This window comes from Neodiprion virginianus, chromosome 3 (genome assembly GCF_021901495.1).
Source record: "Neodiprion virginianus isolate iyNeoVirg1 chromosome 3, iyNeoVirg1.1, whole genome shotgun sequence".
Lineage (NCBI taxonomy): Eukaryota > Metazoa > Arthropoda > Insecta > Hymenoptera > Diprionidae > Neodiprion > Neodiprion virginianus.
The window spans coordinates 18482313-18506553 of NC_060879.1; the positions used below are offsets into that span (position 1 = coordinate 18482313).

At 36.0% G+C, this 24241-nt stretch overlaps 1 protein-coding gene across 4 annotated transcripts in view; it reads right to left on the reverse strand.

The window, feature by feature from the left end:
* Positions 1-657: 657 nt before the first annotated feature.
* LOC124301703 (GRAM domain-containing protein 2A-like) overlaps positions 658-24241 on the reverse strand; it is a 103051-nt gene continuing 79467 nt past the window's right edge. For all 4 annotated transcript variants that reach the window (XM_046757091.1, XM_046757092.1, XM_046757093.1 and 1 more), the window contains exons 4-8: positions 23702-23869; positions 16150-16291; positions 12973-13487; positions 12060-12327; positions 658-9579 (exon numbers count right to left, since the gene is read on the reverse strand). In XM_046757091.1, coding sequence (XP_046613047.1) covers positions 9469-9579; positions 12060-12327; positions 12973-13487; positions 16150-16291; positions 23702-23869 — 1204 coding nt within the window. In that variant the 3' untranslated portion in view covers positions 658-9468. The remainder of the gene's footprint in view (positions 9580-12059; positions 12328-12972; positions 13488-16149; positions 16292-23701; positions 23870-24241) is intronic.

Genomic DNA, 24241 nt, shown 5'->3' on the forward strand with positions numbered 1-24241 from the left:
GGATATTTATAAAAACTCGACTGGGAAACTGTCATTTCGTTATCTTCATTAAATTATTTATCTTGGTGATATACTCCAAAGTTTTGCTTAATAAAAAATTGAACTGATATTTTTTATGCTGGGCTCAAATCTCAAATTCCGTGGCCTCTCCAGTTGGACGTTCACCACTCTACACACGTATAGTTAGATATAAGACGCTTCGTATTCAAAGATAAAAAATCACGTTCACAAGTTACAGCTAATTATCAATATTATCGTAGAGAATCGACATCAAGATTCGGTAATATTTCGAGAAATGTTTGCCAATTCCAATATATAAATAGTAAATACGTTCAGGGAAAATTATCTTGGCGCGTGCAGCCAGAAGTGTCAGTGCTTGGCGCCTGTGTTATCATTACTGCGATTAGTGATGCCATTTGAGTAAAGGTTTTCAGTTTCGACTAGCTTAACTATATCCGTTGACGCGTGAAAAATGTGATTATGTTTAATGCGGGTTAGGTTAATAGGAAATTGGAATTTGCTTAGGTGGCGTGAAAACAGAACAATGCAGGCAACTCAGTTCCATAATTTTATTCTGTTTCTGTGTATTGCATATACAGAAATTACACAATTACTATTATTGGTCTGTCAGTAGCTTCGTTTGGATTTTTTTTTTTCGCATTTACAGGTCTGAGCTCTAGGTGTGTGCAGACGCGTACACCTGTATCATATCAATAGTCAATCTGCAAAATTATGAACAACTACGTTTGATTATTAAGTCGCGATTGGCAGGTCCTGCTCATTACTCCTTATATGAAAATACCTTCTTGTTCATGCTCGGAAAGACTCATTGATGAAGGAAAATTTCTTGTATAGAATATTACCTTCCAGCTTGAAAACCCTCACACTCTATATCCGTTTAGGATCACTATAGATATAAGATTCAACTTTGATTGGGCTGCGTGAATCGTCAAATATTTAATTGTGCCGCAATGTATGTGTAGCACATAAAAGTATTTTCAATCTCCGTTTTTTCTCGATATAGTGCCCATAAGCGTACAAATACAAACAGCCACGGTCCAAGTAAGCGAACCGAACAGTGCTCGAATTGTTAAAAAATATTTGTATTACAAGTATTGAGATATAAGAAAGAAATTAAGCATCTTCAATTACAGTGGCACCATGAAATACCAATTTCATGTCTGTAATGATACCGAGCAAGTGTAACGAGTGAAAGATCAGAACAGCTGGTAATAATAAGTTTAATAATAAAAGCAATGATAACAACGATAACAATAAATATAATGTTGATCATGAGAACAATGGCAATAATGATAACAACGATATAAGTAAAAATAACAATACTGCTGATAACGATGAATGAATTGTGATAAAAATTGAAGGAGTAATAATAATAATGATAGTGATAATAACAGCAATGAAAATGTTGAGAAAAATTTACGATGTAGGCATATAAAAAACGGCAAATGGCTTTACCGACGGAGATGTACACTTCTGGAATTGTCAGACTCACTACTAAACGGCAATATAAAATTCAACGAAATCAAGGTACATCCAATTTTTGTACATCGCAACCAAGTTCGTGAAATAATCATTTTAGAATCACTTGTGTACTCGGTCGCGGAACGCCAATTTCAACCTTTCTTACTCATATTACTGACATTCTGTGGTACAGATCAATGAACGTGCAGAAAGTAAGAGGCATGATTATCGTAACAGAAGACCACGTCAACTATTGTCAGCAGTCGTATCTACTTTTCGAAAATATGGTGAATTCGGTCATGCGCAAACAAAAATTGGTAATAAAAAACTGGGCTGTTTTCGCTTTTGGTTTACGTAGAACCTGTAATCTATGACGATGCACAAAATGTGAATTTTTCACGCTAGCTAACAGTAAGACCTGTTCTGTATAAGTCATAGAATAAATTGTAGGAGGGCTCTGCTGAAACCTTGACTAAAACAGGATGTTTGGATTTCGTCACTTCGTATTAATTTCGACGATCGAATAAAATGTATTTCCCGACGGTATACTTATTCGCGAATCATTATGAAAGAATCAAAATTCAAATTCGATATGAACATAGAGTGAAAAGAATCAAATCATATCGAGTTCTTACGGTATTCATGAAAGATTAGAATAGAATTCTTTTTTTTTTCAATAATTATGAATTGACAAAGAATTCATCTATAGTTAAAAAAAACGTTAACTTACATTTTTCACCGTTCGCTACGCGGCGCGCGTCCAAATTTACACGAGTCTAGTGGTGCGAAGAATCAAAAGAACCGGTTAATTTTCATCGCTCATTCGATTTCGACAATCGATACTTCGGATAAAAAGTGTTAATTTCAAATAATCGATGAATAATTCTAATGTAGAACAAATATATTATTTTATTACACGAATGCAATGGTGGGCTTATTATATGTATAACTGGAATGTATCCACAAAGAGACTTGCGAGTAATAAAGTGGTGGGAACATGGACTTGATTCTATACAGTAGAATATCGACGGAATATGAGCAATTTTGCTGAGATATTACATGCAACGATTTCCTAGTGTATTCAGACATAATTTATGGTTTATTGACGGAAAACTCTTTCTTAATTCGCAGGGAACAGATAATAAATTGTCTTTATGTAAATACATTTTCATTGTAGCGTAAATTCCTTGCGACTGCTTTGTGAATTCAGTTGCTATTTTATTCTTTCATGGATATTTCTAAAATTGCCAAGAATTCATACAGATTCTAATGAACATGAAATTCATTCGCAAAGGAAGTCTATAAGTCGTGTGGGAATGTAATGCGCGTATTACTAATATGCAAGATCCGTTTTTAGATTTGATATTTATTTATTATACGTAATATTCTTCCAATTCTATGTTTCTTATTCAGTTTAATCTTGAAACTAATAGGTTGAAACTTGCTTAGTTTCGAAGAAGTTAAATATAATCTGAAGAACATTTCGATCTCAAACGTAAGTATGTGAAAGATCCGAGTTTCACTAGAATCTATTCTCACTCCAGCTGAGAAGGTACATACCTCCATACATAAGTGTATTGTCAAAAGTTGAAATTTCAGATTGTAAACAAGCAGAACCTGCCAGGCGGCATACACTCATTGTTACATAAAAATAATAAATTAAGTATCGTTACACAATAATATATCCTAAGGAAAATGGACCATGTATTGAGCACCTTTCTAAAAAGTCTAGAAATCATTACTGTAAGGCAAGTATATTCATATGTGAACTAGAACAAGGAATACACACGTGTGTCGTTTCTATGAAAAAATTAGTTAGGATTGCCAGATTCGTTGACTGAGTGCCGTTGAAGACGGTTACCCTAATGGGGCTTTTTGTGTCTCATAGGATATCATGTTAAGGGGACACTGCGGTCAGTTCTTACCGACCGTGTTGAATATCACTTATTTTGAACAAGATCAAATCCTGCGCATCGCTGATGTGAAAATGCCGCAGTCGGCGCAATTCTACATGCGATTCCGAATAGAAATATGGAAAAAAGCGTTATTTTTTGCAACAATAAAGCCGATAAATGTATTCGTATAATTGAATTATCACTTACTGCAGGAATAAATTTCTTGGAGTTATTTTCGCATTACACCCAAAAAATTTTTGGATGACTTTGCCAAGCATTGCATGTAAAATTACGCTTACTGTGGTATTTCCACTTCAGTTCTGTGCAGGATTTGACAAGATACAAAATAAGTGACGTTTTACTCAGTCGGTCAAGACTGACTATAACATCCTCTTAAACGGTTCCCGCCGATAAAAAAGCTACCGGGTCGTTAGAACGGCTTCTTTTCGAGCTAGGCTGACCCCCATCCATTTATCCGCGGCGTACTGGCCACAAAAATTTACCCAAGGGTAACCATTTTTAAATTTTCCAGTCGACGCCCGGTTATGAACGTTAACACCGTGGATTTGATATTCAAACTACCGTGACAAGAGAAAATAAACTTATCACAATTTTATTAGTTTTTCTGTATAGCGGTCGCAACATATAACTCATGCTTAATGATGATTCAAATCTACAGTGTCACGTAATCACGTTGTTCGTATTCTAAGCATTTTGAAAAAAGAAAAGTCAAAAAATATTTTATGCAGATAATAGTAATTAGTTTCTTTTCGATTATTTATTATCATGTTTTTCAAGTATTTTCACTTTTATTTCATATCGTCGATGTTTTTTTTTTTTTTCTTTTTCTCTAACGTTGCAGGCCGTAGCCTCGTGACGCGTATTTCGAGGGGTAATATGTCTCAACATCACCCTAATTTTTCTTGGCATTGAAGAATGTACACACCTCGCAATTATTGAATCAGATGTCTGCAGAAATATATCGTATATACGAACGAATTCGTATTTAATTCCTGAATAGATGGAGAAGGAGATAAACTATCTCTTTTCCTCTTTCCATATCTCTCATTTCACAGGATTAATACAACATCCCTAAATAACTATATTGTGAGGATAATTGGTTAGATTATTTACTACCGGGTGAGCTCCTTCCTCAAAACGCCTTAACACACCATCAGTTACTATAACGATAATTCGAAAGAAAAGCTAGAGGTAAAGTAAATTTATTTATTATTGCATATTCTGCGTAAGGAATGTCTATAAACGATAGTTAGTAAATATAGCACTATAGAAGCGTGGCTCAATTTTATTCTTCGGCCACAAGTTATCATTAATCTCACACGACGAATGGCGTGGGCAACTTTACTACTTATTATTTAAAAAATTTACCGCGCTTTGTCAATTGAAGATCCTTGAATCTTTGAAACAAATTCTTACACACACTCACGGGTCATAAGTAAATATGCCCATCGAGTCAGAGGTAAGTTAACAAATGCAAATGCAACTGAACTTCTCAATCGTATTTATTTTAATAAAAATGTAGTTAATTTGCACCCTAGATACGTGCTTACTTTGCTTGTTTTCTATCAATCCTCATAAAAAGTATTTACCAAAGACAAACTTAAAACGATTTTTCACAAAATTAAATCATCGAACGTCAGTTAATTATTATATGTAAACAATTTTTTTGTATTCTTTTTTTAAATAATTCTCTCGAGATCAAATAGATTCGGAAATTTTGTTGTTCTACCGAATCAGAAATTCATCTCATCTCGTTAAATTTGAATTTGAATTTCATTTTAAGAGAATAAAGTCTGCAATAAAATATGGCCGTTTCACTGTCTGAGTCTAACAAATGATTGAAAATCATTTACATATTGATATTGACACGGAGTTTGGTGCTTCCTACTTTTGTTAAGCTTCAGAAGATTATAATTCAGTGGAAGTTCGACATCTTGCTGTTTTCGATTCTGCCGTTCAGAGTCTAGACGACTTTTGCGTCTCGTCCCTAGCAAAGGAAACTGGATCGAAAAAAATCGAATGATTCGGTGCGTAGCATAATAATACACATATTTTGTATTAGCCATGCTTATCCTTAAATTGGTTTGAATAAAAAAAGTCTTTAAGACTTGTCGATTAAATTCAAACAAAATAATTTTAATTTATCGAAAACTTTGAATCAAAACCATAAGGTCATTAAAATTTGTGGCGGTCAATCAGGAATTTCATTTACACCGCCTCATTGTGAGATATAAGATATCGAGTTTCCACTGTATACGCAATTTATCAAAAACAGATACTTTCAGTTTTCATATACGAGAGAAGCGATTCCACAGCAATACCCAACAGTAAGAATAATTAGTATAACATTATAAAAATTTAGTCACCATTCAATCAAACACACACTTGTCAAAGCTCGGGAATAAGGAGGTGAAATTTAAAAAATTGAGTAGTCCGACTGTAAAGCATATGAAGATAAAATGACATTTGCATTTTTATTACTTATTTTTCGGAGAATTTACGAACTTCACGACTCAAGGAAACAAATGCACCAACTTTCGAAGCCTACATGTACCCTTTAAAAACACGTATAAGATATAACAATCATAGTAAATCGATAATGAAACTCATAAAATTCGATAAATCTATGGCTGCGAACTAGAAATGATCTGAACCAAATATCATTGACTCAAATGAAGTGAATAAATACGATTGAGAAAATGTTTACATGTACACTGAATCTGTTAATGTTTTTGGCAATGATAAGGTGGTAAATTTTTTTTTTGGTTTTTGTGACATCTTTTAATTCACTGTTTTTTTTTTACCTCTGTATGTTTTATACTTGAATATGATAGTAATACCTTAATATTCCAGTCTTCAGCAACCGCTATTACTGATTTAAACTCACCGGAATATCACAGAAAGTTCCCCTACGCCGGTACTTCCACGGATTTAATTCAGAGTAATTATATAGATTCTTTGGTTTTCTGTAATGTACATGTGTAAATTTTATGTCTGTGTGTATGTATTTAATATTTATATTGTATTGCGCTCCGATAAAAAAATTAACTTCCCTTCTGCGGACATCGATTCAGTAATTAATAAATATTAACAAGATTGATAATAATAACGATAATAATAAAAATAATAATAATAAATATTACAGAATTAAAACAATAATATAACCACATTGAGAAATGTATACTAATTATAACAAAAAACGTAATATTACTACAAATTGACGTATATAATATAATTGTATATCATTAGTTCATGAATCATCAACATTTCAATTCTCTTAGTTCCCCTGTACGACTCGAAAGAGCAGGGCTGCGTTCATACCGAGGATAAGAATTAGTCGCAATCGATAAATCAAGTCAAGTTTGAACTTGAACTTTACGAATAGTTACATTTTACATTTCGGTTCGATTACGGTTCATTTTTTCGTGAGGTAACGCTTACAAAGCTGAGCTGTTAGCTGTCTTGGTAATTCACAAATACAGGTCATGCGCTATTTACCCACAGCTTTTTATTCAGCTAGCCTTTATACGCCCGTCAAGCCAGAAATAATGGGAAATGCTGTCTTTGAATAAGAATTTGCCAGAATTACGAATTGATGCAACGTTGGTTTCATAGATTCATCATTTCAACGAATGACACTATTTCTTTTAACGTGTGCTTCGAAATCAAACACAAGACGGTTCCTATCCATGTTAATGCGGTTTCGAATAAATTAGGTTCATCAAATATAATGTTTGACATTTGGAATTTTAGAGAATACAGAAAGCAATTCAAATCTTTTAGGCAGCTGGATTGGAAAGATACCGCATTGAATTATATTGAACACCGTCTTTTTGATTCGTTTTAGTTTACTGGGTGGGCCAATTAGAAACAAAAGCTACGTCGCTCTGGTACTAGAAGGAGCAAAAGAAGAAGCGAAGGCCACAGCTACGAACATTTCAAGTTGTTCACAAGAATTTAGCACGAAAAAATGCACCGCGTGCACCGGACTTAATGTAAGTATCCGTGCAACAATAAGAAATTAAAATACAACCGACAATTTTATTGATTTAAGAAACGAATAAGATCAAATACATGTAGTAGTTCAATTTCAGAGCAACTAGAAAAAGAAAAAAATTACCATCTTTTAACTTCAAATTGATTTTTCAAGAGTAGAGTTTTTTTTAAATGTAAGTATTTCTGCTGTATTAGGGTTTGCTGAATTGATAATTTCGTAGTTTGTATTACAGATTATTGCTAACATCAATCGAACAGAATCGAACGTATCTAAAGTTCCAAATAATCAAGCTCGAAGAAAAACTGAAGTTGTCACTAGCACTGAGTTCTGGTGATAAGTTTTTCAGGTATGAATATGTTTTGACAAGTTAATTTCAAACTAATTATTACATTGATCTAAATACTATTTTTTATAGCAACTCAGTTTGCCGTTGATGACTTGAGTTTCCGATTGAAAATTGTAGGTACTGCATGAACCGAACGTGCAGCGCAGTTTATACAAATAAAAACTATATCCACGTCGTGGATATATAATATAACAATTATTTTACAGCTGGGTATAATATTTTCCGTAATTCAGTTAGCAGGAATCCAACAGTACGAACGCAACGGCTTCCAACGAGCTTCACTCTGAATCTTATTATCACAGTCAATCTCCTACACATCGAGCTTCCGTATTTTCGATTTCAAAATACAAATTCTCAATCATCCCATGTCCGTTTTTTATACAGAGAGCGGACACGGTTCAACTGTCGAACTTTAAGTGCAATATAAATTGAAGATTTATTCAAATCATTCGTCCAAAATTCAACGTCACTAATTATGGCAAGCTATCCGTCTCTAACCTGTCAGTTCCAAACTTGAGAAACATAAAATTGTTAAGAAACCCTATAAATTTCAAGAGCTCAAAATCCGACAATTTGTCCGTATAATATAAACTATTCATTAAACCTATAAAAACAAAATTTACACAATATCCCTTAAATCTTACAACATCATCATGAATTGGTGTTGACATAGACAGATGAATATATCTATGTAACAGTGCCCGACTAGCTGCGAATACCGATTACACGGTAAATTCGCAAAATGGGTGTACATACCTATATTATGTACGCGTGTACGTCGTGTACTTACGTTATACGTACTATAAGTTTTCACACGATCCGTAATTTATGTTCATTTCTTGCCTTTATTTATCTACTGTTTTTATTTAATTTTCTTCACTCTTCCGTTTTTCTTTTTTTGTACATTTTTTAAAAATTTATTAATTTTTTATTTTTTTAATTTTTCTTTTTTTTATTCGTATTTTGTTTTTTATTTGCGGCTGAGGGAGGTACCGACCTGACTAGTTCAACATTAACAAGCTCTCTCGCTCGCTATTCCTGAAATATTTACTAAGATACGTGACAATCTCATTGACAGGGAGAATTTTTCGAATAAAATTATTGGAAAGAAGCTGGCATCGAATAGCCGGCGAGATACGACGGTCTTACACTCAAATTTCGTGCACGCGCAACCCTACGTTTGTGTAATCGTGTCGCACGTTATCGTGGATGATACGACTCTCGGGGCTTACGTCGGGTTATTTGAATACCATGCTCCCGTTTCTAATCTCCGCTAGTTAACGACACTACCATCAATCGCTACTTCCTATCTACGAGTCTGCGTCTCTACCTCTCGCCCCTGCAACTCCGTCTATTTCATTTTATCTCACTCGTCGTCAGTGTTCTCTCTATGACTCTAAATCTTTAATGGGTTGATAGCATACGCGCGTCTTTACGAACGCTTGCTTGACTCGATTCGTCCTGCCTATAATATAACTTTAAACTGTGGAAGTCTACAGCGACGCGTTCCGACGGCCTGAATCTCTCGTTCGCTGCAGCTTTATACTCGTACCGCAGGCTGGTGTTGCACCATTGCAGACGTATGCTGCATATTTAATATACATGCACGTTGATGCTGATGTTTTACGTACTGGCGCTAGCCAATGCGTCGTAACGGTTCATTCGGGAGCGAGGCGAGGGGAGCGCGTATTATTTGGTAAAGTTGCGTTACGTGGTATCCTCGGGGGCTAACTCGGAGCGTCCTCAGGGTCGATGACGCCGCCGGAAATTGGTCCAGCGTCGGTTTCTTCGGTCATTGACACGAACTGTTGAGAGAGTGTTTGCAGACTCTGTCGTACCTGGAACACCCGTATAATTCATACATTATTTCAAGGTTTACGATTTGCTTCATTCCGGTTTATCTAACGATAAGACTGAGTTTATATTTGATATCAAGATGTCGAGAAATTATCGGATGGGAATTACGGGAACCGTCAATATTTCTTAATCTATCGTTTCCGCAGTTTTCCTAGGTAGCGTAAAACCATATTTGACTGATATCAGGCCCAAAGACGACTTTCTGTGCTACCTGAGTTTCTATTTTTACCATCCTATTACGGTCTTATTCAAGCAATGCTGTATTGAGAAAAATTTCATTTGTTATAGTAACTAGAAAAATTCAGTTGAGCAGGTATCGTTAAATGAACTGTTCGAATATTGTTGGAATTACGAAAAACGAGGTAAGCCTAACCATTTTGCGCTATCGTCGATCCTGTTTTGGTAATTGCAACGCAAAATCAGTTTATGAGGTTTACTCTACTTTTTTAGTCAAACAAGGCTTTAACGTCAATTTATTGTTGCACAAGTACTAAATTTTCGCAACGGTTACAAGAAAAGATAGTAACAGTGGTGATAATAAAAAAGAATAGTAACAGATACTAGACTTTCCGGTAACAGCTACAAAAGTAATTTTCATTTTGTACCTAGAACTATATTTTTCAATTGTGGTACAAAATGAAATTAGTTAAGGACTGCGGTAACCGGAACTAAAAATTTCTCTCATCGTGTCTCAGTTTTTTTATCTGACCTTATATTTATTCATAATACAGATTTTTGTGTAAATGTTGGTATTAAATGTAATTCCCTTCTCACTTGTCAAACGTTTGTGGGGTAAAACACCGAGAAGAAACGGTGAAAATTAACACGTTGAATGACCGATTACGCATGCGTAGAATAGTTGAACTCGAAGCCGACTTACTCGAAATTGAATTGAAATTATGCTGTTTCAATGGGAAAAATAAAACACCATCGTGAAGCGATCGTAGTTGCAAGTGTTTGAATCATTTTTGATCAAGTAAGAAAGTAAATTTGACTGAAATATTGTGCAGCTAAAAAAATTTTGTTCATCGTTTGTTTCTTCTGTCTTTGTTTACTTTTAAATTTTCCAATTCCGTGACGAATATGGATGAGCAGAAGTTACGACCAAAAGAATAATCCATATAATTTCAACCAATCAAAACACTGTGTAAGTTAGCGGCCCAAAAGTTTTGTATTTCGTATCCCAGCCTTGTGTATGTATTTTTTTCAATCGAAGGGGTCCAAAGTACAGTTCACCAGACTTTTTACTTTAAATACGAGTTTTCGAAAATTTTTCCACTGTTCACCTGTCGTGGAATTTACTTAAGAAACGCAAATTTTTAAATTCACAACCTTTCGATCAGATTATTGGCTTCTGATGTATAGTCGTTACACGAAATAAAATTCTCCATAAAACATAAATTCAAAAGTTAACTTCTTCGGCATGGACGTTCAGAAAAATTAGGAATAAATCACGGAAAATTAGTGTTATCTCGATTGATAAACATACAAGTAAAAAATTAAATAAATCGTTAACAAATAATCGGTCCCCGGAATAGTAGAATTGAGCAGGAACATTCCATACAAATTGCTATACAGGGTCATTTATTCGTTGCTGAATGCGAGACCCGGATGAGAAAAAGAAAGAGAGAGAGAGAGAGAGAGAGAGAGAGAGAGAGAGAGAGAGAGAGAGAGAGAGCCGCTTATGCAAGCGGCAGGTAGAACGGCTGCGAGTCAAACTCAGTGTTCAACAACGAATAAATGACCCTGTATATTATACAAAAGTATAATTATAAATTGTATTGATTAATTAATAGTTCGGTACTAGAGCATAATTTTGATTGAATAAAATACCTGATACGTATCTACACGTTAAACTGATGATCAAATGAAACACATTAGATAAATGATCTTTCGTTTCGGGTACTGCGTTCACGTTTTATGAGTTCCTAAAATTTTCAGCCTTTTTAGAAACTTAATTACATCTACGCCCCACCTCCCATTCCCCAAAAATAGAGAAATAGCAAATTCGGCACTCCTGGGTTTCAGTGGAAATCATTACTTAATAATGCCAAATAGTCCGATAATTCTTTAGTGGCAGGGTAATCAGTTTTTGGGAAGAATGGTCACTTGAAAGAATTCAATTTTGAATTTCAATTTTCGATCAATACAGGAAGTCACGTTATTCACCGTACAAAATCACCTTTTACAAAAGTGATAGAATTTGTAACTCAACGAGGTCGGATCTGTTCGAACTTTTTTACTCGATGATCGAAGCAATCAAAGAATTATTTCACTAAAACTCGAAAGTTGAAAATTGAATCATTCTTAGTAGTTTATCATTAAATGGCAACAAGTTTTTATGGAATAAGTGTAGCGTAATTAGACCGATATTAAGTTGTTCACAATTAATCATTCAAGCAAATCAAATTTTGCAGTTTCTACTTTGTTTCTTCTGCTTAGAATTAATTAGCCAGCACACCTTGACGATTTGGTCGAGATTGGAATTGAGATACTGCAGGAGGCGATCCTGAGTGAAGCGTTCCGGTGAGGCCAACGGATGGTTCAGGTACGCCGCATGAAGACGATCAATTCGCATCATCATTAGCGCGGCAGATACGTACAAAATGGCCAGCAGGGCAACAAGAACTGCGATTATGGTACCAGGCCTGAAGCCACCCCAAAGGCCAGATGATTGTGCAACAGGCTTCGCAGTCAAAGGAGTTTTTACCGGCGCCGGTGACTCTATCCTGTGTGATGAAAATTTAATTCTCGGTTAACAAGTACATGAAACCTTACTTATTGTTAGCGACTGAAATAAAGCGGACTCGTGATGACAATGAAGGAGAGACGAAAACGTATATCGGATAGAGGTGAAAAGTATTGTTCGTTTACGACATTTCGGTCGGGTCCGGTCGGCAAATTTCAGGTAATTCATCATATCCAAGGCGTTGGGTTCAAGTTGTTCTCTGGTAATGAAATATCGTGACGATGCCCCGCCATGTTCGACAAAAATATCGCAAATAAAAAACACTGTACGGACCTCCGCACCGACTAATGTTTTCTTCTGATTGTAAACCAGTAAAGAGAATGGATCAATCATGGTAGTATGTAGCCAGAGTACCTTTTGCCACGAAGTGGTGTATAGCAATCTTTTAATGTAGCAAATCGTTACGGAGTAACGTTAAACATTGTAAATACGGTGATGTTGGTGCTACGATCTAAACCATCCAGTGCTATCGCTATGATCTAAGATCGCGGAATCTCAAATACTTGTCAGTTAAGAATTCGCATGTGGAAAAGGAGAAACGAAAACAGGCCTATGTGGAAAATGAAATGAAAATAAAATCGTTATCCTTGAAAAAGAAGTTATTGGTCGACAAGAATAGAGTTACCTCGTCGTGGTGGCAACTGGTCTTGGAATGCTAGCTGAGAATCCATCGGTGTCCGTACAAGCGGTAGGCGGTCTAGATGTACGGTCAGTCCCACTCTCGGACATGCTGGAGTCGTCCTCCTCCAAATTGGCCTCGGAATCGTCGACCAAAAGGGTTTCCGGAGAAAGAAGTTTTCGCTCAACCGGTAGCGGGATGTCGGCGGCGGGTTTCGGTTCTTTTGCGGCGTCCCAGACTTGTTTCATCAGTTTGAAGGTCGAGTCCCTCGAGAGTAGGGAACAGAAGACATGTCTGTCCTCCTCTGTGGCAATCGCAACCGCGTTCGGAATGATTCTTGCCGTCTTCTCTTTGCTGATCCTTAAAACCGACGCCGTGGGTATCAGTATTTTAGTCACGTAGCCGAAGACGTTGCTATAGAAGCCGAAGTAGTTTGGTGTGATGTAGAGATGTCCTTGTAAAAGGATGTCGGCTACTAGCGCACAGCTGTAGTAGTTCAGAACACGTTCCTCGGCGGGTACCTGAAGTATTTAGTCACATCAAACTCTGCGTGCTGATTTTCTACAAGCGCAAAGAAATTCTAGCAAATGACGAATCCTTTTGATAATCAATTAATAGAAAACTGGTACATATTTTTCGTCCTGTCGCTTGTCCGTGTGTCATCTCTATTGTAGGATTCGGAATCTGTGCGGGTTGTGGCTAATCCCTGCACCTTATTTTATAAATATTGTGATTTAAAAAGGAATCGTTTCGCTGGGTCCCTGCATTTTAATCTCCTCGGGTAGGGACTTTTGCTGCAGGCACCTTCTGGTCTTTCGGTGGAACTACTCACTCGATGTTACGATTCTAATAACTGTTGACTTCGACAGTAGTTGCCGAATAACAGGGACAGTAAAGCGATCGATACTGTTTTGTTCGTCCGAAAGAGTAAAACTAAAAGACTGCACTTACGGTGTAGTAAAAATGTAGTAAAATGTACAAGTGAGAAATTTTGAAATCACTTTGCGAGTATGAAACAAAATTTGTTCATTATGTAAATTGAAGTACAAATTTATTTTCTACTTTGAAGAAAACTGCATTTTGAACTGAAATCCATACCTTAGACGGCAAACTAAGATCCTCAAATAAATAGGAAAGAATTGCAGGAATTTTAAAGTAATTAGAGTATGAAAACCTATAATTTAAAGTCCATGGTTCAAATTTCCCACCAGACAATTGGAGTTTGTTTAGCAAAATAAAACTGTGTTATTATGGATCTGCGTTAAATTATAAGCAAATCGTTCTGCTCCAAACTAGGCCGATAGATTAAAATTATTAGTAATTAATGGACAGGTTTTAATTTTATTGTGTATTCCCAATAACGGCAGCAAAATTTACGCTCACATGGGTTACGAAACTGACTTTTGAATTGGATCATATTTTCAATCCATCCCGACATACACTTCATAAAGTTGACCACTTGGAAGATCGCAAAATGACAAATCTACACTGTAAAAAATTTTGAGGGTAAATTTACCCGTGTGGGTGGTGCAACGCCTTGTTACCTAGTCTGGGTAGAGAAATATGCCTACCCATGGGTATGTAGTTTTATTTTTTTTTTGGGTCGATAAATTTACGTAGTATGTGGGGACATAAATCAAGATTATCCTCGTTGAAGGGTAAAAATAACTCCGAGGTGAACAGAGTGGATTTTACAACCCGTGTAGGTAAATTCAATCTGCGTGATAGGTGATTTGAACTACCCGCATCAACAAATTTATGGCATTAGAAATGAATTAGTGATAGCAAATGATACATTTATTTCAAACTTATGATATTTTTCTTCGGTAGTGTTTAGGTACAGATTTACATGCTTAACCTAGGACGTAAACTATATGAATGCTATATTTATTTGGTAGTTGTTGAGTATATACATTTATATGCTCAAAATACCCTATAATCTAAATACCCCACAAGCTCCGATAATTATCAAAATCCCGCATTAACGTTTTGAATTGTGGAGAAATCATTGGTGGATTTTTGAACAACACTCCTTTTGCTGACTTTCTTCTTTCCACCCTGCTACTACTCTTTGTAGCTCGACGATCAGGCTGAAGCAAGTACCTTCGAACCTAACCTTAAAAAGTTAGTTTGAGAACTACATACGTGAAATAGAAGCAAACTCCACCATCTACACCAAAACATGCGTTGCTACTCGTACCCCAAACCCCAAACGCAATGTCAATTGATATCACATACCTTTATTCTCTGATGAAAAATGCAAAAAATTCCACTTGATCCACTCCACCTACTTAACCGCACACACAACGCGGAAGCGTGTCTAAACGCTTCTTGCGTATCTCCCGTCTGCGATGGAAGCGCCATCTCAGACTACGCAAAACTCAGCATAACTTGGGTGGTCACAGAAAATTTTTCACATTCTCACTTGAAACTAAACTTGAATCTGAATTATTATGTTGCCAGAATACAACTGCTGTAAATTTCGTAACGAAAATCACATCCATTTAATTTATCTACCGAAAAGATCGTTCGCGAACGCCTAAGTTTTGCCGAATTTCAGTCGGTATGCGCGTCGCACACATTATTTTATCGGTGATGCAGATAGATAATTTTACCACTTTGGGTACGTTTAGCCAAAACGCATACCCAAATGCTGAATTTACAGTTCGGCACCAAAATTTATCTGTCTGTATGCGAAAATTACGTATAACTTGGGTAGTAAAAAATGTCTGTATGGGTAGACGATCGATTGTAAAAGACCAGTGGGGAGGTAAAACTGATTTACAGTTGAATGATGAAAAATTACCTACCCATGTGACGGTTAAATTAACCCTTATTTTTTACAGTGTATGGATAGACATTTTTCTGTAACCTGGGTGAGCAATAGGGCATCATACTATTCATTTGGTAAATTTACCCTAGAAATTTTTTTCAGTATATAAGTGCAAAAGTAATTTTGGTCAAGTTCTAGCCACTATAAAAAACGTTCGGGTAACAACCATATTGCAGTACTTGTATAAAAATTATACTCTACTACTTCAAGGACCATACCTGTGATGATTATAACTTTGTCGTAAGAATACAAAAAGTCATTCTTGATGACTAAAATGTACCTAGGTATGATAGGCTTGGGACGTTGGCTGCTCTTTTACTATACAGACACAAAATAACGCAATAACATACCTGGCTAAAGTGCCGGTGAAATTTCTTCTGACGAGCACTGCTCGTAGATGTCGATGAAGATCTTGTCGATGATCTCGTTGCTACAGTCTGAACACTAGCGGCCATGGATGGCGTACTTCTACTAAGCGGTTTTGATAGTTGGCTGTAAGTATACAAGAAATATTCGCATCATGAGATTAGCGTCAAGCCACAAGTCACGTTAATCGAAGCGAGAGGTGATAGCATATAATGAAAATTGGTATATCATTGCGTAACAAAAAGTTACCATCACATACATTATATACCAAATCGTTTCACGCAAAAACTCTACGTAGAACTGGAATACACAAAGTGAGGGATTCTAGCGTCAGTGATCGAGGCACCAAGAATCATGGTTGTGCAATTTCGTGCACATAGGTACTAATAAATTGTACGATATCAATTTGACTGCTAATCGTAACAAACTATCATGTAGCGATATGGCTCCGTGTATGTATTTACGAATGATGCAACAAAGCTGGCTATTACAACAATTTTGTGCACATCATCTTTCCAACTTCCGATTAATCAAAACTGGGGGGGGATTTTAGATGATGAATCTGAATTAGAAATTTGTGAATTTAAAATGGCAGATCCAATATGGTGAAGAGAAACGCAAGAAGTTATATCGGATGTTGATAACTTCTCATAATACAAAGAGATATTACATGCACGTGACAGACACTGCGTCCATACACAGACTATTACGGTAGAAGCACCAAAATGTGAAACGACACTTGAGTTACCAAATCATCGGAACATTTACACGCTGTAATAAATGACTTATATTAAATTTAGATAAAATGGATAAAAATGAGGAGGTGATTGATGGAAACACAAGTTCTTCCCAAATCGAAAGTATTCATGTCACACGCAAGCACGTGGTAAGGTAACTGGGTAAGCGAAAAAAGCGAGTTACACACCATTTTTTCAACTGCCTGATAATCCAGTTATCTTTAGTGACGATTTTAATTTGGGGATAATGCTGATTAACCATTTTTCACAACGAAATCACAATACAGTGAGTGGTTTGAAAACTGAAGCTACGACATAAGTGTGGCCGTATCTGTCACCGACTTATTCGAATCCCGAATCTTGCGAGCGTGTAACTGTTGGCATAGTATTATTAAAATGTAGAACAATGTTATATATTTAATCTTTTTAACCGATAGACGATATCTCGGGGACTCTAAACGCATGCAATTAGTTGCTATTTAACACTCAATAATTTACATGAATGCAAACCTAGGAATGATTGAATGAGCATAGTATCAGAAGAAGTAAAATGAAAATTCCTATATTCTAACCTCCACTATATTTCACCGAGATGGGTCCGCATTGACCAGTATAAGCGTAACGACACAATACCGGATAGGTCTGAATGTTTCGATCGGATGTATAATCTTACCACCTGTTCTGATAACAATTTTCAGACAAGCGCAAAACGTTGATATGCTGACATGTCTGATGCTTCGGAAAGAAACAGCTGGCCTGTATACAGCGACTTAAGGATACTTCGTACAATTAAACATGTATCAATCCAGAAAAATCAATCACCCAGCTACCTAATTAATACCACAAAGTGAACCTGATTGATTCCACTGGAAACGTATAACAAACACGATATACGAGTTCAAATAGCTGTGCAACCGGTCCTGGTTCGTGATTGTTCGCATTAACCCATCCTAACGATAACAAAGTTTAACTCGACGAGATTGCACTTCTTATTTCTATAATCATGATCGGAAGAATGCCACAAAACGAGTGAACATTTTTTTTTTGACATTTATGCATAGGAGTAATTCTGCATTGAAATCGCATTTTGTAACCGGAAAGAGGCAATATAAACGATGAAGGTTACCGGTAAGATAACGAACTACACGCACCTGGTTAAAAGACACGTCCAGATTCCCAACATCGGCTTTAAACTGAGCCATAGCTGTAACACCTGTGCTTACGTCTCGCTATCACCAGACACTAACACAACTTCCCAATGTTACGATCCACGCAGCGATATACCAACAAGTTAATTTCAAGCGCTAGAAATATTCTTTCAGATTGGGTTTTTACGGGAGATATGCTAAATTGCAATGGATTGTCGTTACGAAGAAGCCTTGAACGTCGATGCTATTTGCTCAAAGCGCTAACAGATCCGATTTCAATTACGGTTTATAAGCTAATGTTGATCCGTATTCGGTGCGAGGTGAGTACATTTTTTCTTACGCTGTCAATTGTTCTTTACTTTTTTTTAAATAAAAAACGATAGTCCAGCCGATTGATTAAAGTTTCTTCAGAGTTTATAACACACCATAAAAATGACAACGGTATCATGTGAAGTTGAAGGGTTTCTGAAAATTCGAGCGATAGTTTTTTGGCCTCAAAAAGGTTAACTCTAGATGGTACTGCTTTCCAGAAACATAAAAATGAAATGGTGATGCTTGGAATTTTAAAAACGAACTACAAGTTTTTCATGTTTCTTCATAAAATTTGACTCGATATCGTTAATCTCTGTTTTAATGACCAACGGAAATAAAAATAATGATTTTATAATGATAAGTTTATGTTTTTTTCGTAGCCGCTATTGAGGCACGACCTTACAGACAGGTTAGTCTAATAGCAAAGAGACTTTTTCCCTTAGCAGTTAGAAATTCAAAATCAGTCTCGAAACCAAATTTCTACTCCCGATAAGTGTGAGAAAGTTCAAATGGTAGGGAAAAAAAAAAAACAAAGCAGATTTTACCCGAAGTGGGTAAAGAGTGAAATTTGCAAAAAAATTTCAATGTGTACGATATCATTGTATTACTGATTCTCCTGAATTTTGAATTCTGTCGAAGTTTAAGTTAGTAAAGCTAACGTAACGAAACGTTGACTGCACTTTTTGGCAACTTGAGAACAACTTAGAAGGGTTTGAGTTTGCATAATATGAATATGTTGTTGCTATACTACGGTTTCCTAAATTTCAAACAGTTCCAAAGTTGCCAACCAGCGAGCTTATCTATAAGTAAATTTATAATTAAATTTACGTCACGAACTTGAATCTGTGAATCAATGAATCTTTACAAGGCTGTAGGTACGCTTGAGTAAATTACATTCTGAATCACTAATTTTAGCTGGTCACAATCAATTTTACCTGGGTGTACAAAAGAATCGCAAGAAATGAATTTCGAAAGTTTGTAATGTCATGAAAAACAGGTTTGTCGTATATGGTATATCTTAAAAATAACAAATACCGTCGGAAGAGTGATCCCAGAAAGAACACGGTTAAACATTCAATAAGCGTCAATACTAATGCAAGAAAAATGATTCACAATGCAGTACAACTGAAATGTTATTTTTTCACGTATGTGAACAATATTGTATACATATATATCAAATTCCAGTTAGAACGTCTAGCAAATGCTGCAGAAACTGAATCCAATTATTGTACATGTGTAAAGTGTGGTATTTATAGCATATATATCCATTTTCGAAACTTGCATTTGGTACTCCTTTTCATATACCGGGACAATCTCTTGAAACTTGAAAATCAACTGCGCATGCGCGAGTTTTATCGGCTGATCGTGCAGGCTGGCCATCCCGAGTTTTCAGCTGTCAAACTGTTTCTGGCAGCGATGTGGTTGATACGAATTTTCGAGGTTAGAATCTCAAATAATTGAGGTAGTGACTCGGAAAGGTTTGGGAAGCATTTGTTATTGGGTTGGAAAGTTGATTCTTCGAAGAACGGTCGGAATTTAATGCTTATGCTCTTTGAAAATTCAAACGTACACATTTTGCGTACGTTGGCCCGCCTGCATCGCAGACAAAAATATCGCAGCGGGAAGATTTCGTCGACCAATGAGATTGAATTATTTGGCGCATGCGCGGTTGATTTTCATCTGGCAAAGTCGTACGCACGTATGTTGCTTGGAAGGTATGGATGGCCAACACGAAGCGCGGTTTGTGTTGCATATTGCGGCCTATTATACGAGTTTATTTTATTTAATACCGACTAGGGTGCGTCGTTTTCAGATGTTTTTAATTTATAACCAGTGAGGAATATATATGAAATTAAATATACGAGAAATTTCGCGATGAGAAAAAATCTCGATGACGGTCGTTCGTTAATTTTTCTCATCGAAGAATTTCTGTCCTATTTAATTTCACAGCTGCTCCTTCTCGTTGGTCGTAGATTTAAATGTCCGTTGTTCTACCGTTAAAAACTGGTTTTCCTTGGACCGGCAAAAGCCGCTATTCAGATTAAATCGATCGACTTCACGAGGTGATTAAGGTTTTTCTTAGGCCTTGTCAAAATCTTCCGAGGTACGCAAAACACGATTTTTATACATAACTGCTTGCTAAACTTCTGGAATTTGATTCTTGTTAACAAATCAAAACATTGAAGGTCCCAGGTTATTCGTCGTGACTTGCAATTTTTCGAAACGTGAAATATCACCACTTGGTGACCCTGAAAATCTTGTTTGTTCTTGACATGTCGCAGAAATATATAATCTCCGCATACTGAACATAATGTAATTATTTTTCACTTACTTAAAATCTGTATAAAATGCCATTTTTGTCGTATTTTCTACTACGATGTCTATTCGTTTCGGGTTACTGTGCTTTTTTTTACTTCTCATCACCTTTGGTGGTTCAAGAGAAGTATTGGTTTCGGTCGAAAAATAGTTTTTATAATTTCAACGAATTTTTACGTTTTCGAACCTCCAGAATCTGAAAATCAGGCTTCTATAAAATGTCTGACAAACTCCCGCGATGATCTCGGTAACGGCTTGGTGACAAAATCTAAAGCTTACAGGATTTTACAACAAAATGATGGGCATGAAAAATTGCCAACCAGAAATAAATTGATTTTCAATGTTTTACCGACAGACCTATACTTTTTCCTCCTTACTACTTTTTCTAAAGAAACGATTACATTTTCCCCAGTTTATATGTTTATTAAAAAAAAAAAAACAAATTTACTAATACTTCGTCGTTCAGATTTGTTTTTTTTTATTCTGATTTTTCTTTTGAAACTCTTTCCGGTGACTGCCAAGTCCTGTCAGTTTCAGATTATTCACCCTGCCGTTTTTGAGATCATCGCGGAAGTTCGTCGGACAGACCGACTAACTCTTCCCCTTTTATGGCGACGAAAAGTATTGCGAAAAAACTGTTTTTCTGGCTTATTTTTTGTAGTGCTGATATCAGATTAATTTGATAAGTTTGATGGTATTTTACTTGACTCTCTATTAACAGATGCATCCTATTGGAAGGAATGCTTTACTTTGTGCAGCTCCGATTTGTGGTTTGAATTGGAGTCCTTCCACCCTACACTGTTTCATTACGAAAAAAATAATATGCCAGCGATTCAATTTGTTTTTGAAAATATCCAGACTTGTTCGAGTTTCCAAGTTTTTCAGACAAGTGACCGCTTTGATACAAAGTAAATTTCACAATTCCACGGTTTATTTCATACCTGAATAAAGCTGGAGAGCGTAGATTATTGCTTTGATACAATTTTCTTATCCGTAGAAAAATGTAAAAGCTTACAAACTTACCATCGTTGCAATAATATTTTAGACGTTAGGTATTTTGGATCAGTATCATTGTTTTCTGGATGAAATAGGTGACAAGTTATTTTAATTTTGAAACATAATTTTTTTAGGATTTCTCGAAAATGAGGTAATATTTCGTAATGACATCGACAAATTGGACACTATTCACCATCAACGGTCGATGATGTTACGGCGAGTGTGTTTAGTCGTAGGCTTTGCGATACAACCTTCATTCATAGGAGGTAAACTTTTAGAGTGATTTTTCCTCTGAAATGACCGAATCACTATTTTTTTCAAATTCGAGTCCAAAGCTTTATTCGACGTTCTCATATTATGATATATTAGAGAATGAAGGAGATCAGATCACACCTCGGGTATTTTTCTAGTAAATTCCGTTAGGGTTAAATTAAACAGGTCCAGAGAAAGATTAGTAGTTGGGATGATGATCAACTTTTCGTATTGAGTTTTCGTGCTGTTAGAGATTGCAAAACCTCGTCTGACAGTTTCTCTTAACAAGAACACTTTAATCCTTTCAGTCTAAAAAATCACCTCAGAGCTCTAGTATTGAACCAAGGCCTCTGAAAATACGTATTTAGGGGTTTTTTCAGTCGCTGATCACGAATATGAGGTCAGATTTTGAAAATTCAAAATGGTGGATCCGCTATAGTCGATCCAATTGGGCAATGTAACAATAAAAATTTCAATTATGTAAAATCTTACTCTATCAGGAATATTCCTTCAAATACACATTAGAAATAAATATTTCAGTTAATTTGAGATGAAATTTGAGATAATTAAAATCCGTGGTTCCTTATCATTGTCATTGATAGATATATATGCGTGCGTGCGTCATAATAGGGATATTGAAAAAAATACAAGTAGAAGAAAAAAACAATAAAAAAACACAAAGAAAGAAGAAAAAACATAAAAAAGCAACAAAAAACACACAAAAAAAAGAACAGGAAAAAAAACAAAAAAACAGAAAAAAACAAACACAAAAGTGGAACTGGATGCTCTCCACGTCCTCGTCGTTAGTTCCGGGTAGGGCTAAGAGAGAGACACGAGTATATACAAAGAAAGACAAGTTGGCATTTGCCATCTTGGATTTAGAAATTATGAAGTTATGACTTCAGATTCGTGATCAGCCATTCCAAAATCAGCAGAAACATATAAGATATAAAACTTGACGTCCACCATATCGAATCCGCCATTTTGAATTTTGAAAATCTAATGCCAGATTCGCAATCAGCGATCCCGAAAACCCCTGAGTACAAAGTTTGAGAAGAATTAATAAGTATTTGGAAATTCCCGTCCGCCATATTGGATCTGCCATTTTGAATTTTGAAAATCTAATGCCAGATTCATAATCAGCGACCCCGAAAACCCCTGAGTACAAAGTTTGAGAAGAATTAATAAGTATTTGGAATTTCATGTCCACCATATTGGATCCGCCATTTTGAATTTTGAAAATCTAATGCCAGATTCATAATCAGCGATCCCGAAAACCCCTAACTACATAATTTTAGAAGAATTAATAAGTATTTGGAATTTCACGTCCGCCATATTGGATCCGCCATTTTGAATTTTAAAAATCTAACGCCAGATTCATAATCAGCGATCCCGAAAACCCCTAACTACAAAATTTTAGAAGAATTAATAAGTATTTGGAATTTCACGTCCGCCATATTGGATCCGCCATTTTGAATTTTGAAAATCTAATGCCAGATTCGTAATCAGCGACCCCGAAAACCCCCGAGTACCAATTTTCATCGAAAACGGTGCAGACGAAAAATGCATGATTGAAAGGGTTAAGACGCAACATTATCGTAGGCAATTTTTGATAAGACTATCGATTTTCCGCGTTCTAGTACCGAAAGTTGCCCATTTTCTTGCTTCTCTATGAAAGAAGAATTTGTAAATCATACTTTTGTCCTACATACTTTGCCTCCTTGATGCACAGTCTACCATTGTACGTGGTATGTGAGCAATTTTTTCATAATTACCTTTCACTACATTTTAGGGCAGTATGACTAGGGCTCCGAGGAGGTGGCAATTGTTGATTCGATCCTGATACTGTGATTTGTGCACCACTGATTGGTTGTCCTGCCTGCAGAACTACACTTTGAAGAGGTGTGCTGGGTGCCGATCGCGCGCCTACAGATCCCGCTGACCTGAAAACGAAATTCGACATGTTTTCATCACTTTTGCCACTAGTTATGCAGTACAGTATTCATAAATCATCGAATGTATCCAAATGGAAAGACCTCCTTGAATTTTGAATAAATTTTGTAGTTGAAATGAAAGTTCTGCAGTCAAACTAGCAGCCAAACGTGTTCAACTTTTTAGAAATAGAAAAATCCAGTTCAGTTTGATCATCATAATTTTGTAAGAAACTTTGATTCTCCGATTTCATCACCTTATTCGAATGAACACTAGAACGTTTGGCTGCTAATTCTGGCTGCTAGCTTCAACCTCGTAATACATACATAATGTAAAGGATATCTTTCTGGTGGATATCATTGGCATACGCCAATATATAAGGT